General features: G+C 37.6%; 1 protein-coding gene and 1 long non-coding RNA gene across 4 annotated transcripts in view; one reads left to right on the forward strand and one right to left on the reverse strand.

The window, feature by feature from the left end:
• gria4a (glutamate receptor, ionotropic, AMPA 4a) overlaps positions 1-12397 on the reverse strand; it is a 66400-nt gene that overhangs the window by 29710 nt on the left and 24293 nt on the right. For all 3 annotated transcript variants that reach the window (XR_008907463.1, XM_056756439.1, XM_056756438.1), the window contains exons 6-10: positions 9425-9478; positions 8309-8467; positions 2264-2431; positions 1911-2015; positions 1685-1792 (exon numbers count right to left, since the gene is read on the reverse strand). Coding sequence is in view for 2 of the 3 variants with exons in the window: in XM_056756439.1 (XP_056612417.1) it covers positions 1685-1792; positions 1911-2015; positions 2264-2431; positions 8309-8467; positions 9425-9478 (594 nt within the window). In the remaining variant the exon portion in view is untranslated. The remainder of the gene's footprint in view (positions 1-1684; positions 1793-1910; positions 2016-2263; positions 2432-8308; positions 8468-9424; positions 9479-12397) is intronic.
• LOC130428421 (uncharacterized) lies at positions 4625-5369 on the forward strand. Its single transcript, XR_008907464.1, has 3 exons — positions 4625-4730; positions 4962-5095; positions 5287-5369. It is a non-coding gene; the product is annotated as an uncharacterized LOC130428421 (long non-coding RNA).

The raw sequence follows: 12397 nt of genomic DNA on the forward strand, positions 1-12397 counted from the left end.
AAACATTAGTATAAAGAATTTGTCCACAACAGAATACACCTTTAAAATAAATAAAAAACTGCCTATGTAGCTCAAACTATGCAGGTGACAATGAAAGTTGTTTTAGAGGAAGCTACTTCATTTTCATGAAAGACTATGACAAGTTGTTCTCCGCAAAACACATGCATGGATAAATAATTCATGATAGAGTCAGGAATATGCACTAAGACAATGTAAGCACGTCAGTGTGACGGCAGTTTCATCTCAGAGAGCAACAGATGTTAATCGTTGAAGTGATTTTTAATCATCTGTAATTCTGTAAGTCAGACATTTACCCAATACAAACACACACTGTGCCACATTTTCCACTGTCTGTGTGTGAGTGAGGATGAAAGCGAGCGAGCTGTTTTTCAGACTCTCTTTAAGGTTGTGATTGGTTGTGCTCGGGCGTGAAAAACTATTTTAGAATTCTGTCACCGTGACAACATACACTAGCTGTTCCTCTGTGTGCTGTGTTTGGTACCGCGATGCTACAGGGCATCTCACAAATCCTTCTCCTGTAATGTGACCAAGCTACAAATGCATTCTGAGAAAGATAAATTTACTCACGTCTCAAACATTCAAATCAGAGAAATCAGTGTGTAAAGAATTGACTTCTTTTTCATTTCCCTTGTTTGAATTTAACATATTGATTTGCATCGTGTATTTTACATTCATTTAGCAGATGTTTTTTTCCCAAACTGACTTCGAAATGAAAGAAAATTGAACATGTTTAACAATAAGTATAATTTACAAAGCTACGTTTACAAGTAGGAATAGAGTTTTAATACGCTTTAACTGGTATAAATGTAAAAGAAAGAATGTGCGAGTTTATCTGAGTAAAATGTTATGTATTCAGCAGATATGATGTAAATCCCTCCAGGGTTTAATTAGACTGTGGATCATTTTTCCTCGACCGCCTGACCTTGACTACATCAGCAGAAAAGTTGTTTAGGACCTTGAGAGTACCTCGATTTTGATACGAGTTTTAAAAACATTAAGAAAAGCGCCAGCTTAACATGCCAGTGGTGGTGGTATGATTGTTAAAAGCAAGGACAAGCAATCACAAAGAGACAAAACAATATACCCATGAAGCAGCGTTTTATACCCCTGCCATTGCACCCGAGGTACGTGTGAGGAATGTTACTGAACATTTAATGCCGCAGTCCCAGATGCAGGAGTCTGAGAACCGCTGAATCATGGGAGAGAAGGGTTAGACTCTCTGATGTCTCACGGCCGTCTCGCCCTCAGTGTCTGAACAGGGGATTCTTCAGCAGTGATGGAAACCTTGATGATCCTGCAGATGTAAAATTCTCCATCGCCTTAAAAAGCGCACGGCAGAGAAAGAGAGAGATGGAGAAAGAGAGAGAGAGAGGAGGAGCCTGCTAAGGTATATTATAGTTATGTTTGTCTTAGCAATGCACCATTACATATGGCATACCCAAGTACTTTTTAAGGTACATTTGAACCATTGAAATACATTTGAAGATTTCCTTTGACAAAAGCCTGAGCTGATCTCTCTCCCTTTCTTTCTCTCTCTAACTGGCTCTCTTGTCTCTCTCACCAAAAAGACATCAAAAGCAAAGGATGTATCTGACTGAAAGATCATAGCTTGTTTCCTCTAGATTGTGTTATAGTTGTATGGTGCCGCATGTGAGTGCATTACCATTATAGTGGTGACGATAACGGTACGGTTCTCCATAGCGGAGTCGTTTCCCATGGAGAGTTCGTTCTGAACGAGGACCAGTTTATCCAGGTCATTCCAGTAACCGATCTGTAGAGAACAGCACAGAGACAGGGTGATCACCTGTGTGTATGTCTCCGGTTTCTTTGTGTGGATTTTAGGGTACAGTTACAGTTCTAATGCATATAAATGTGAGTGTGTGTCTGACCTTTCGGGGGCCATTGCTCTTCAGCTCAAAGACGTCCATGGTGTAGTTGACTCTGCGTCCATAATGGTCAAACTGAATATTCCCGGTGAGACCCTGGATTCTTACCTTCACAAACACAAACATAGATTTCAGCAGGTTCCGCATGAGCTACAGAAAGCATCATGAGTAATTTATTTACTGAGAAGTTGAAGACTTAGTGTGTGAATTTAAATTAATTTACGAGTGTTGTTTGGCATGTTTTGATAGCACGAGTCCCTGCTGGCTCTCAACGGTGTAACAAAGTCCCGCCCACTCTCTCTGTGTCAGTGTCCCACCTATTCTCACCTGTTTCAATAAGCCCCGCCTACTCTCACCTGTTTCAGAGAACGTTCCATGTCAATGCCTTGATTCCAAGGAGCAGCTGGGTTTGCTAGACAGTCTCCGGCGTTGCCTCTGCGGGAGATGTCGATCTTCTGTCTGCGTAGATTTCGAAATGCCTCGGCCATCACCAGCACACCATCATATGTCAGAGAGGACGTGTACTGAAAGCACAATGTTATTTTGTTATTCAAGTTGCATTACCCATGATGCACTGTTTATATCACATAAAAACTAAAGACTAAAGAAAGGAATAAGGTATTTTGTCAGGGACATCCGTGATGGCGTGGCCAATACAATGCCACAGAAAACCCGTAAAGCTTCTTACTGCAAAAGCTGTTTAGCTGTATATCTGTACAGAATGCAGCATAGTTTTGAAGAGAATGTTGTGAAATACAGTGCACTGTTTTCATAATTCTCTCTTTTTGAGCTACCACAGGCTATAAAAAACGCAAAACCACACCAATGATAAAAATGGATCGCGGTCGGTTGTTATTTGCATAAACTAATAAAAAATCATGATTATTTGCATGACTAGATTCAGACAAATAATGGAGAATAAGTGTGAGTGGCCGTGGCAAGATCCGCACTGCCACACAGGGTTATAAATGAATCTGATCTGCGGAAATAAAGAGTTATGATTCCAACAGAGGCATAATACCGTCCAATTAACATTGAAGAAATACACAAGAATCATTAAAGTGGGTTGACAGCGCTTAAAAGAGAGGGTGCTGTCACTAAAGTGTGCTCTAATGAACCCATAAAGATCGCTGCCCTGTTAGACGGATCATTTATACAGAGACTGCAGGATTGAAGCTCTAATCAATGTAAGTGGAGAAGAAGCTTCACACCATCGATGAAGGGCGAGGACAGAATGTGAAAATCATTTTCTAACCGCCGTCTTTCTCTTGTTCTTCAGTAACAAGATCCGAGCATGAATAAATGAACAAACCAGCACAAAATGAATGTTATATTCCACACAGCTTCTCGAAAATAAGCCTTCATTTTTCATGGAGTTTCGTTGATAAATATGAATGAAGCTTGTTTTTCAAATATTTACATTTTTTTGCATTTAACTTTTTGTATCTGTATCTGTTTTTATATATAAGAATTGCTTAATTGCGTTGTACAGTTCTACTCTACTCTACTCTACTCTATTCTGTTCTATTCTATAGACTGTTTCAAAGCAACAACACACTGTAACGAATTGCTGTAAAAACTACAGCGTTATTTTACAGAAGCTGACTGTATTTTAAATAATACAGAATATTGCTGTAAAGTGCAATGCATTCTGGGGTCACGTGACGGATTAACTCAATGTACAGAATATTGCTGTAAATTTCAAATCTACAATGGCGGGATGATCTTCTACAGTCGAGATTGGGGTAGTGCGCAAAATGAATGATTCACACCTGTGGTAAGTAACTTATTATGTATTTTTTTCCATATTTGGTAACTATCATGCTGGTAACTTTATATAGAGGTATCTAAATTCGCGGTTCATATTGCTAACCCCGGATTCAACCTCCATCTGCGGGGACCGAAGGAGTCTTGCGCGGGGTTTCAGCAGCGCCCTCGCGGTAAGATTTCAAACATTCTCCGTCGCTATAGCACCTGAGGACAGAAGTTGTTCATGTTATTCAGAGTTTTTGTTTACACCAGCAGCGAAGGCGGTATGTGACGAGCTACAGTTCATTGTATTAGTAAGTTGACGGTTGTTTTTTTAATGTTGAACATCGCGCCCGCCGTAGACTCGGTAAAAGTTACATGCTTCGACTGTTGGGATACCACACTCGGTCGTGATTATTTTGTGTTGTAATTCAAATTTGCAAATGCAGTCATCCGTTAAATCGAGCGCCCAAATTAAAACGAGTCACCATAGCTTGCGGTAAGTCGATGTTCACGGAGGATAGCCCGGTAAAGTGATTAATGTACGTAACCATCTAGATATACAGTTTATGTAACGGAGGCCAGCTGAGAGCTTGAGCAAAAGACGTTAGCGACACCCTCATTGTATAGCAGGCCTGTCTCCCAAATAGGACCGTTGGAGGGTGGGAGTGAGACCCGTTACAAAATACTAGTGTGACAATTTCTTGACCGTGACATCCCTAACGTTAGTTAGCTTACATTTCTGTATAAGTACGGTTTTAAGTGTAAGTTACTCTGTTTAATTTGCTTAGAGTTTGTTTGTAGAGTCACTTATACTTAAATGTAGTTTAAATGTAAAATGCTTAAAGATAATTGTATAGTCACTATTAACTATTACTATTGTCACATGTATAATTGTTTGTTTTAGGACACACTTTGCCATGCAGGCCACTGGATGCTGACTGAAGGTTAGGTTGTGTGTGACGGTGCTCAGCACATTTTCATGTCTGGCCGTCCCACTCTGTTCATAGCATGTTACATATTCAGGCTTGAGTACCAGGATGGGGCAGCGTGTATCTTGGAGTCCAATGAAAGGTATTAATTGAACAACTTCCTTACCTGCTTTTAATAGATATGTTAATGTTATATACCTGTTAAGACCTTTAAAACAATATTTCTCAACGAGAGATGCATTTTTTTTGGGCAAATTATTTAGAAGTCTCCCCTATTTAACACTAGCAAGCTGATGATTTAATTCATGTGTTTTAATATAATATATTTTGTACATTTAATATATAACATTTAGTTTTTCCTGACTCTTTGTAGATATTAATCCAGAGAGTGGAACAAGAAGAAGCGTCATCTAAAATGCCAGGATACAGAAGAAACAGGTTGCAGTGAACCCACATGTCGCCGCTCTTCTAAACACAATGATGAATATTCAGTGTAATCGATGAAAAGTAAGAAGCACACACACACACACACACACACACACGCACACACACACACACATACACACACGCACACACACACACAGATTTCATCATTGAATTACATCATTTTATTATTCTCTGACTGTATATGTTGTCCTCTGTTTTTCTCTGACTATAAATTGAATATCTAACATTATTCTCTTGTTTCGTTTCCATAGTTCCAGCTACTTGTTGTGCTCTGATGGATCAAGATGGTGACCGTTTTACAGACTCACTTGGGCCTTGTTTTGCAATGTTGTTTTATGATGGTAATGTTGGTTAACGTGTTGTTTAAACATGAATGTTTAAAGAGCCATGTTGGATACTATGAAGTTGTTACTGAATAAAATTATTTCATGTACAACAACGTACACAATTTGTCTGTAATGTATTTTTGTATCAATTAAAAAAAAATAAACACTGTATATCCAGTATGCAAAACATACTGGATATACAGTGATTTATGTATTTCTTCTAAATAAAGTAAATTAAAATCAAGCAATTTGCTGTAAAACATACAGCATTATACTGTTGCTATTCAAAATTACAGTTTTTCCTGTATTCTGCAATTACAGTAAATGGCTGTAAATTAAATTACAGTACTGTGGCTGTACAATTTACAGTAACTGGCTGGCAACCCTGCTGCCAGTAGTTTACTGTAAATTTTACAGGATTTTTTTTACAGTGCATAAACAAACGTTCCATTGCTAAACTCAAATGCAACAAAGTTACACGACCCATTCAACATTTTTTTATTTAATAAAATGTATACGCAATCAAGTTCAACAAATTGCTTAATTAATACGACTATTATCCGATAAAAGATTAATATGAATTAATATTAATATAAATAAATAAAATATAAATAGTTATATTATTTACCACTAGCCAGGCCAAAGGGTAACTTTGGGCCAGGCGGTTGCGTACGATGAAACTGTTTATTTTATGTAAAAACAAATAGTAGGATTTACTATTTTTTTGTTATGTATGCAAGTTTTTGCACACAGTTTTTTTGAAGTAAATTCTAGTAAAATTTACTTTAAAAAACTGCACTGCAAAATTCGCACAAATAACCTAAATAATTAAGTTTATCCAACTATTTGCTTTTTACAGTGTAGATCACTTCGGAAAAAGAAATGCTAATCCAATGGTTCCTGTTTTGGTTTTGTAACCCTATGCAGCATTTGATCAAAATATAAATATACAAATATTTAAAAACAAATGTCCCATGTCATCCAAGATGTTTATGTATTTGTTTCTTTAGTCGAAAAGAAATTAAGGTCTTTGATGAAAAGTTCCAGGATTTTTCTCCTTATAGTGGACTTTAATGGACTCCAAATGGTTGAAGGTCAAAATTACAGTTTCGGTGAAGCTTTGAAGAGCTTTAAACGATACCAGACGATAAATAAAGGTCTTGCCTAGTGATCACTCACTAGGTAAATGCTTTATAAACACAAATGCTAGCCTTGCTCTGTTCTGAAATGCGTGTTTGTGAGTTCACAAAATACGTAATTACGTTGAAATGGTCAAGCTTGACGTAGGCGGAAGTACCGAGTCAGTGTTTACAAGTGGAATGTGCAAGTTTTTAACGTTAAAGTACATATAATGTGTTGAACGCGCATCGCAGAACAGAACAAGCATTTGTGTTTATAAAGCACATACATTTCAATTGTTTTTAGAAAATGACCAATGGTTTTGCTAGATAAGACCTTTAACAGCTGCACTATAACTGTTATTTTGACATTCAACCTTTTGGCGTCCATTGCAGTACACAATATTGAGAAATATCCCGGAATGTTTTCATCAAAAACCTTCATTTCTTGGATGACATGAGGGTGAGTATTTTATCATGATTTTTTTTATTGAATTACTCCTTCTATTAAGTATTCTATTCAATTCAATTCTGTTATGTTCTATTCTATTCTATTCTATTCTAATCTATTCTAATCTATTCTACTAATGCTAAACTTCAGGTTTTCTGTATTTTCTTTTCTTAGATGAAGTTTGCATCTAATTTATCTCGCAAATGTTCTCTCAACATGAGGAAAAGCTGTATCTGTTTGACCATTTTTAAAACCGCAAATGGATTGCAAGTGTTGAAATACAGAATTGCAATTTTCACACTTTATCAAATTAGCACGACCGTTTTCAGCTGTGCTAAGAGAATAAAAAAGTTGAGTACATTAGAATGATTACTTAAAGATGAAGTAGGACACTGTTTCCATTAGTACACTAGAGTAATGTCTGATACAGGACTTTGTCATTAGGTAAAAATCCACAGTAGATTTGCATTATAATAACAATGATAAGTGAATCGTCCTGCAATTCACAGAATTTTTAACAAACACATTGACTTCTGAACGGAAGTGTGCATTTAATTATCACATTCCCGCATTTAAACCTGGACTTGTTTCTACAGTGTTGGCCGGTCCCGGTGGAGAGTTTAACTGCTACTGCTGTGGTCTGTCACGCTTTAATTGGCTAAAATATTAGCAGAGCTTCTGCTTGTTAAATCGCATTGGCTATAGCTTGTGGAAGGACGTGTCCTGTCACAGTCTGATTGGCTAAACATCTGTGACTGGAATTCTGCCGCATGCGTCTGAAAGGATTCTAAATTAGAGTCTGGTGGACCACCCAGCCTGTGATTCAGATACACACACTGCTTGAATACAGAAGTTTTTATTCTGAACTTCATGTGTCATATTTACAGTTTTATATATATATATATACATATTTTTTTCCTTAAGACTTTTTTCAATGACTGTGACTATCTTTAAAGTAGGACCATTATGATTTTTTTGCATTGTTTCCTCCCAAATTTCAGTTGTTATTAAATGAATACATTTACATTTATGCATTTGGCAGACGCCTTAATCCAAAGACGCCTTAATCCAAAGCGATTTACATTTCATTATCCTATACATTTATACGTAGGTATGTGCAATCCCCTGGGATTGAACCCAGCTCTTACCACTGTGCTACAGGAATGCTAAATCAGAGATTGATGAGAAAAAATCGTCATGGTGCATAACTTTAATAATTAAAAAAAAAATGGGCAGAATTGAAATACTTAAAAATTGAAAAGATTAACCAACGTTCTGTAAAATATACAATTTTGGCTAGATCTGTTGCTTTTTGTTTCTACCTGTGTTGGTTAATTGATGTTAAATTGTGTTTTGGAATGAAAGTCTTTGTTTTTACCCTGGGTGGGCTCTCAGAACCGGGATACTCCCTCTGGTCCAGTTTATTCCATCGCTGCATTAATTTGATCACCATTGGTTTGCTGAAATCCACCAATTGGAAACCAGTTACATTGGCTCCACCGTGCATGAACCTCTCTAGAGAAATATCCTTAAAACCCTGCAGAGACAGAGAGCAAGAGCCGTTCATTCAAAAGATAGAGATGAGAAAACAGAGATTGATGAAACTAAAGAGAGAGACGGATAGAGTTATAACCATTTTTAATATGCCCGCTGGTGACACTAACAAATGTCATCACGGAATATGTTAAACCCAGCAAAAATAAGCAATGATAAATCACATGTAACAGAATGAGGATTTAGCAGTACATCATGCACAGAGGCTCAGAAATTGAACAAGATTTCACATTTTGTGGTGTGTGGAGGAGAAATTTTGATAAAGCTTGAAAGCAGGTTTATAAAGCAACAGATGTATGTACTACATAAGAAACGGCTGATAATGTAAGAGTAAGCGTTAATTACTGATGTAATGCTCGTAATGGTCTTCATTTTGTTGCTTTAGTGTTTAAAAACTGGTAAATAAAAATAGAAAAATCTTTGAAATTGCCCTATACATCTACTCGCAATGTATTTATGACTTCCAAACTCATGAGCAGAATTTTCCTAGGAGAAAATGCAGCGATGTCTACTAGTCTCGGTGCTGTGCCAGATGGATACGCTGTTTCCCCAGAACAAACTATCGTCGGTCTTATCGTCTGAGATTTTGCAGAGCACCGGCACTGATTTCATAAGAGATGTTTGAGTTCACAGTAAGATCTTCATTAATATTCCTATTTGAATGCAAGCTTGGTAAACCCTACTGGAGACATTAGCAAGAGTTCTGCCTGTTTTTCGCTGAGATGTAGATGAGACCAAATTTTAATTGGCACTCCAGTTAATCTCATTGATGTCTAAGAAAAATATCTTAACAGTGATTTATCTCACGGGAGAAATGGGCTCCACCTGTTTTTACACGGCACCTCCATCAATGAGAATTACAGCTAGAGGACACATTGTCCTCCACATCGCCTTATTCCCTCCACAGCTCAATCTAAAAAAAAAGAGCGCCAGCACTCACCAGATTAGCGATGATGTAGTGATATCCTTTCACGTGTTTACCCACACTCACCACCTGAGAGAGAGAGAAATTTAAAGAGAGACCTTACATCATTTACCGTCCTACAAATCTATTTGATCTACTTTTAAACAGAGGTCCAGTAGCCAGTGTCTAAAGCTGATGCACTGTATATACAGCTGCTGAAAAAAATTTGACACCATTTTAAATGTACATTTAATGATCATTTCTAGATGTATTGTGGTCATTTCAGTCCAGTGCGTGAAGAATGTTCAACAAATCAAACCTCAGGAATGACATGAATCATCCAACAGCAATTTTGCACTTTTCTCAATACATGTAGTAGACTGTTGTAGTGCTTAATACTGAATCAGAAGTATTTGAGGTCTCAAAAAATATATATATATAAATAATGTACATGACTTGTTATGTATTTTATATAAATTCTAATCTGTACGTCATTCTCTCTATCTCTGCTGATGCCAGTGTCACATCTGGTCGAGGAGTGTGGCACCTGCTGGCCAGACTGGCAGAGCATGTAAAGAGAACATTCTGTTAATGTTGTACCCCACCGCGTCTGACCGCGGCACTGCGTCTGTGTGCTTGACAGGCTGATGTATGAGGATCTCAGAGGTCTGTCTGAAGAATGCAGGAATGCAATGAAACAGACGGGCCGTGCAACAATCAAACACGCTGAGTCCATAGATCAGACATAGAGACAGATGACCAGTGATCTGATCTTTGACTGCTCATTCTGCTCTGGTGTTAAACATCATTATAGATCTAAAACACTGAACCTAACAGTCCAGTAGTACAAACATTTCACACGCTCAGCTAGTGCATCGCATTTCCACCGTTTAGACAAACATTTGTTTTTGTTATTTGAAGTTTTCCTTTCCTGTAGCTCAGTGGTAAGAGCATTGCGTTAACAACGCAAAGTTGTGGGTTAGATCCCAGGGGATTGCACATACCTATGTAAAATGTATAGGATAAAGTAATGTAAGTTGCTTTGGATAAAAGCGTCTGCCAAATGCATAAATGAAAATGTAATAAAATCCAGCTGGCATGGTTAGAAGCGTCATGACAGCATTTCTATTCAGTGTTTCATTTACACACAACTACGAATTCAAAACAAAACCTAAAACTTTCACACACTGTTCTTTCTAGACTTATTATTGCCTTTAGGAAATGTAAAGTTAGGCATTTTCGCATGTTTTTTTAAAGAAGTTTTACTTTGTGAGAACTTTTGCACCCACGGTTTGTCCTGTACGTGTGAATGTATTGTTTAGATCTTCTTGGGTCAATGTGACATGAGATGAATCTGTTACAGGCTGTTTGGCAGCAGTTTTGCAAGCACCTGTTCCCGTCTGTCTCTCTCTCTCTCTCTCTCTCCCTCTGTCTCTCGCCTCTCTCTATATCTCTCCTCTCTCTTCCTCTATCTCTCTCTCTCAATTTTCAATTTCAATTTAGGTATGCTTTATTGGCATGACAAAGTGTACATTCGAATTGCCAAAGCATTTGCAGCTGGGCTGTACAAATAGTGAGATGAGATAAAAAAGAGAGATGTATGTAGTGCACTTAAAGTGGTTTATAATATAATAGATGTAAATATATAAAAACAGTAATAGAGTATAGCTTAGACAAAATGTACAAAATCGAAATATACATTTAAGTCACAGAATAAAGGGATTTCATAATATAATTTTATGAACATATATTGGAAACATCAGGTCAGGGCAGATTGATTGTTTTCTCTTTTGTTGTGAGAGGCAGACACATATTGTGCAGCTAACAAACAGCAATCCTTGTGTTCTCCTAACAGACATGGCAGTTTCTCATCGTTTGACAGACTTTCAAACTCCTGGTGTATGGACTTGATTTTTTCATAGAACACTGTCTGTATATCCATGTATTTTGTGGATTCTGTTAGGAAGTGGAGTTCTATCTCAATTTTGTTGAGATCACAGTGTGGACACAGTCTCTGGTCTCTGGTCCTCTGGTACTCTGGCAGCCATGTTTGTCTGTGTCTGGTCCTCTCTATAGTGAGTTTGTGTCCACTGAGTCTGGATCTTTTCAACATGGCTCTTAGTGTTTATCTGTCACTGTGTACAGTCTGCCATACTGTATTATCTCTGTAGGGTCAAATAAAATTTGCATTTTACTTTGTTGTTTTGTTTGGGTTTCCCAGTGAGTGATGTAGTTTTGTTTGTGTTATAATTTGGTTGAGTTTGATTTTTTCAGTATTGTCAGATGTTATGACTAGCTGACAGAGAGGATTCATTTTTTTTCTCATCTCTTGGTGTTTCAGGGCTTTATAATGATATGAGTGAGGTTTACTGTTTTTAACATGTTTACAGACTTTGATTGGCCTTTTTTCTATCTTTAGGATTAGTGGATATTTGCCTGATTCTGCCCTGCATGTATTGTTTGCTGTGTGCCGGTGCATTTGTAAGATATTTTTAATGAGTTCTGCATGCAGGCCAATTGGATGTTTTTCCCATTTAGTAAAATCTTGATTTGGATTTGTCAGTGGGCTCCACACTTCACTGCCACAGAGCGCAATCGGTTCTATTACAGATTCTAATATTTTTCAGCCAAATTGTAATTGGGATTTTTATAGGACATTGACGTTTGATGGCATGTAAGGCCCTGAGTGCTTTGTCTCTCAGTTCATTCACTGCGGGATTAAAGTTTCCTGTGGATGTGATTTTTAAACCCAGGTTGTAGTGTGGTGTGTGTGTAATTGGGTTTGTGCCGCATGCAAATGTGTGTTGTGATAGTTGGGATCTGGATCTTTTCTGAAAGGTGATCTTTTTAGTTCCTTTTCTGTCGGTCTCTCGACTTTGTGTCGAACCGACAGATGGGGTTCGCCCTTGAGAACCTATCAACTTCGACTAGCTTAGAAAAGGCCATTGAAATTGGCGAATTAAATTTGCATGCCGGACTCCGCCACGGGATATCCAGGTATAAAAGGGG

The sequence above is a fragment of the Triplophysa dalaica genome, chromosome 9, assembly GCF_015846415.1.
Source record: "Triplophysa dalaica isolate WHDGS20190420 chromosome 9, ASM1584641v1, whole genome shotgun sequence".
Lineage (NCBI taxonomy): Eukaryota > Metazoa > Chordata > Actinopteri > Cypriniformes > Nemacheilidae > Triplophysa > Triplophysa dalaica.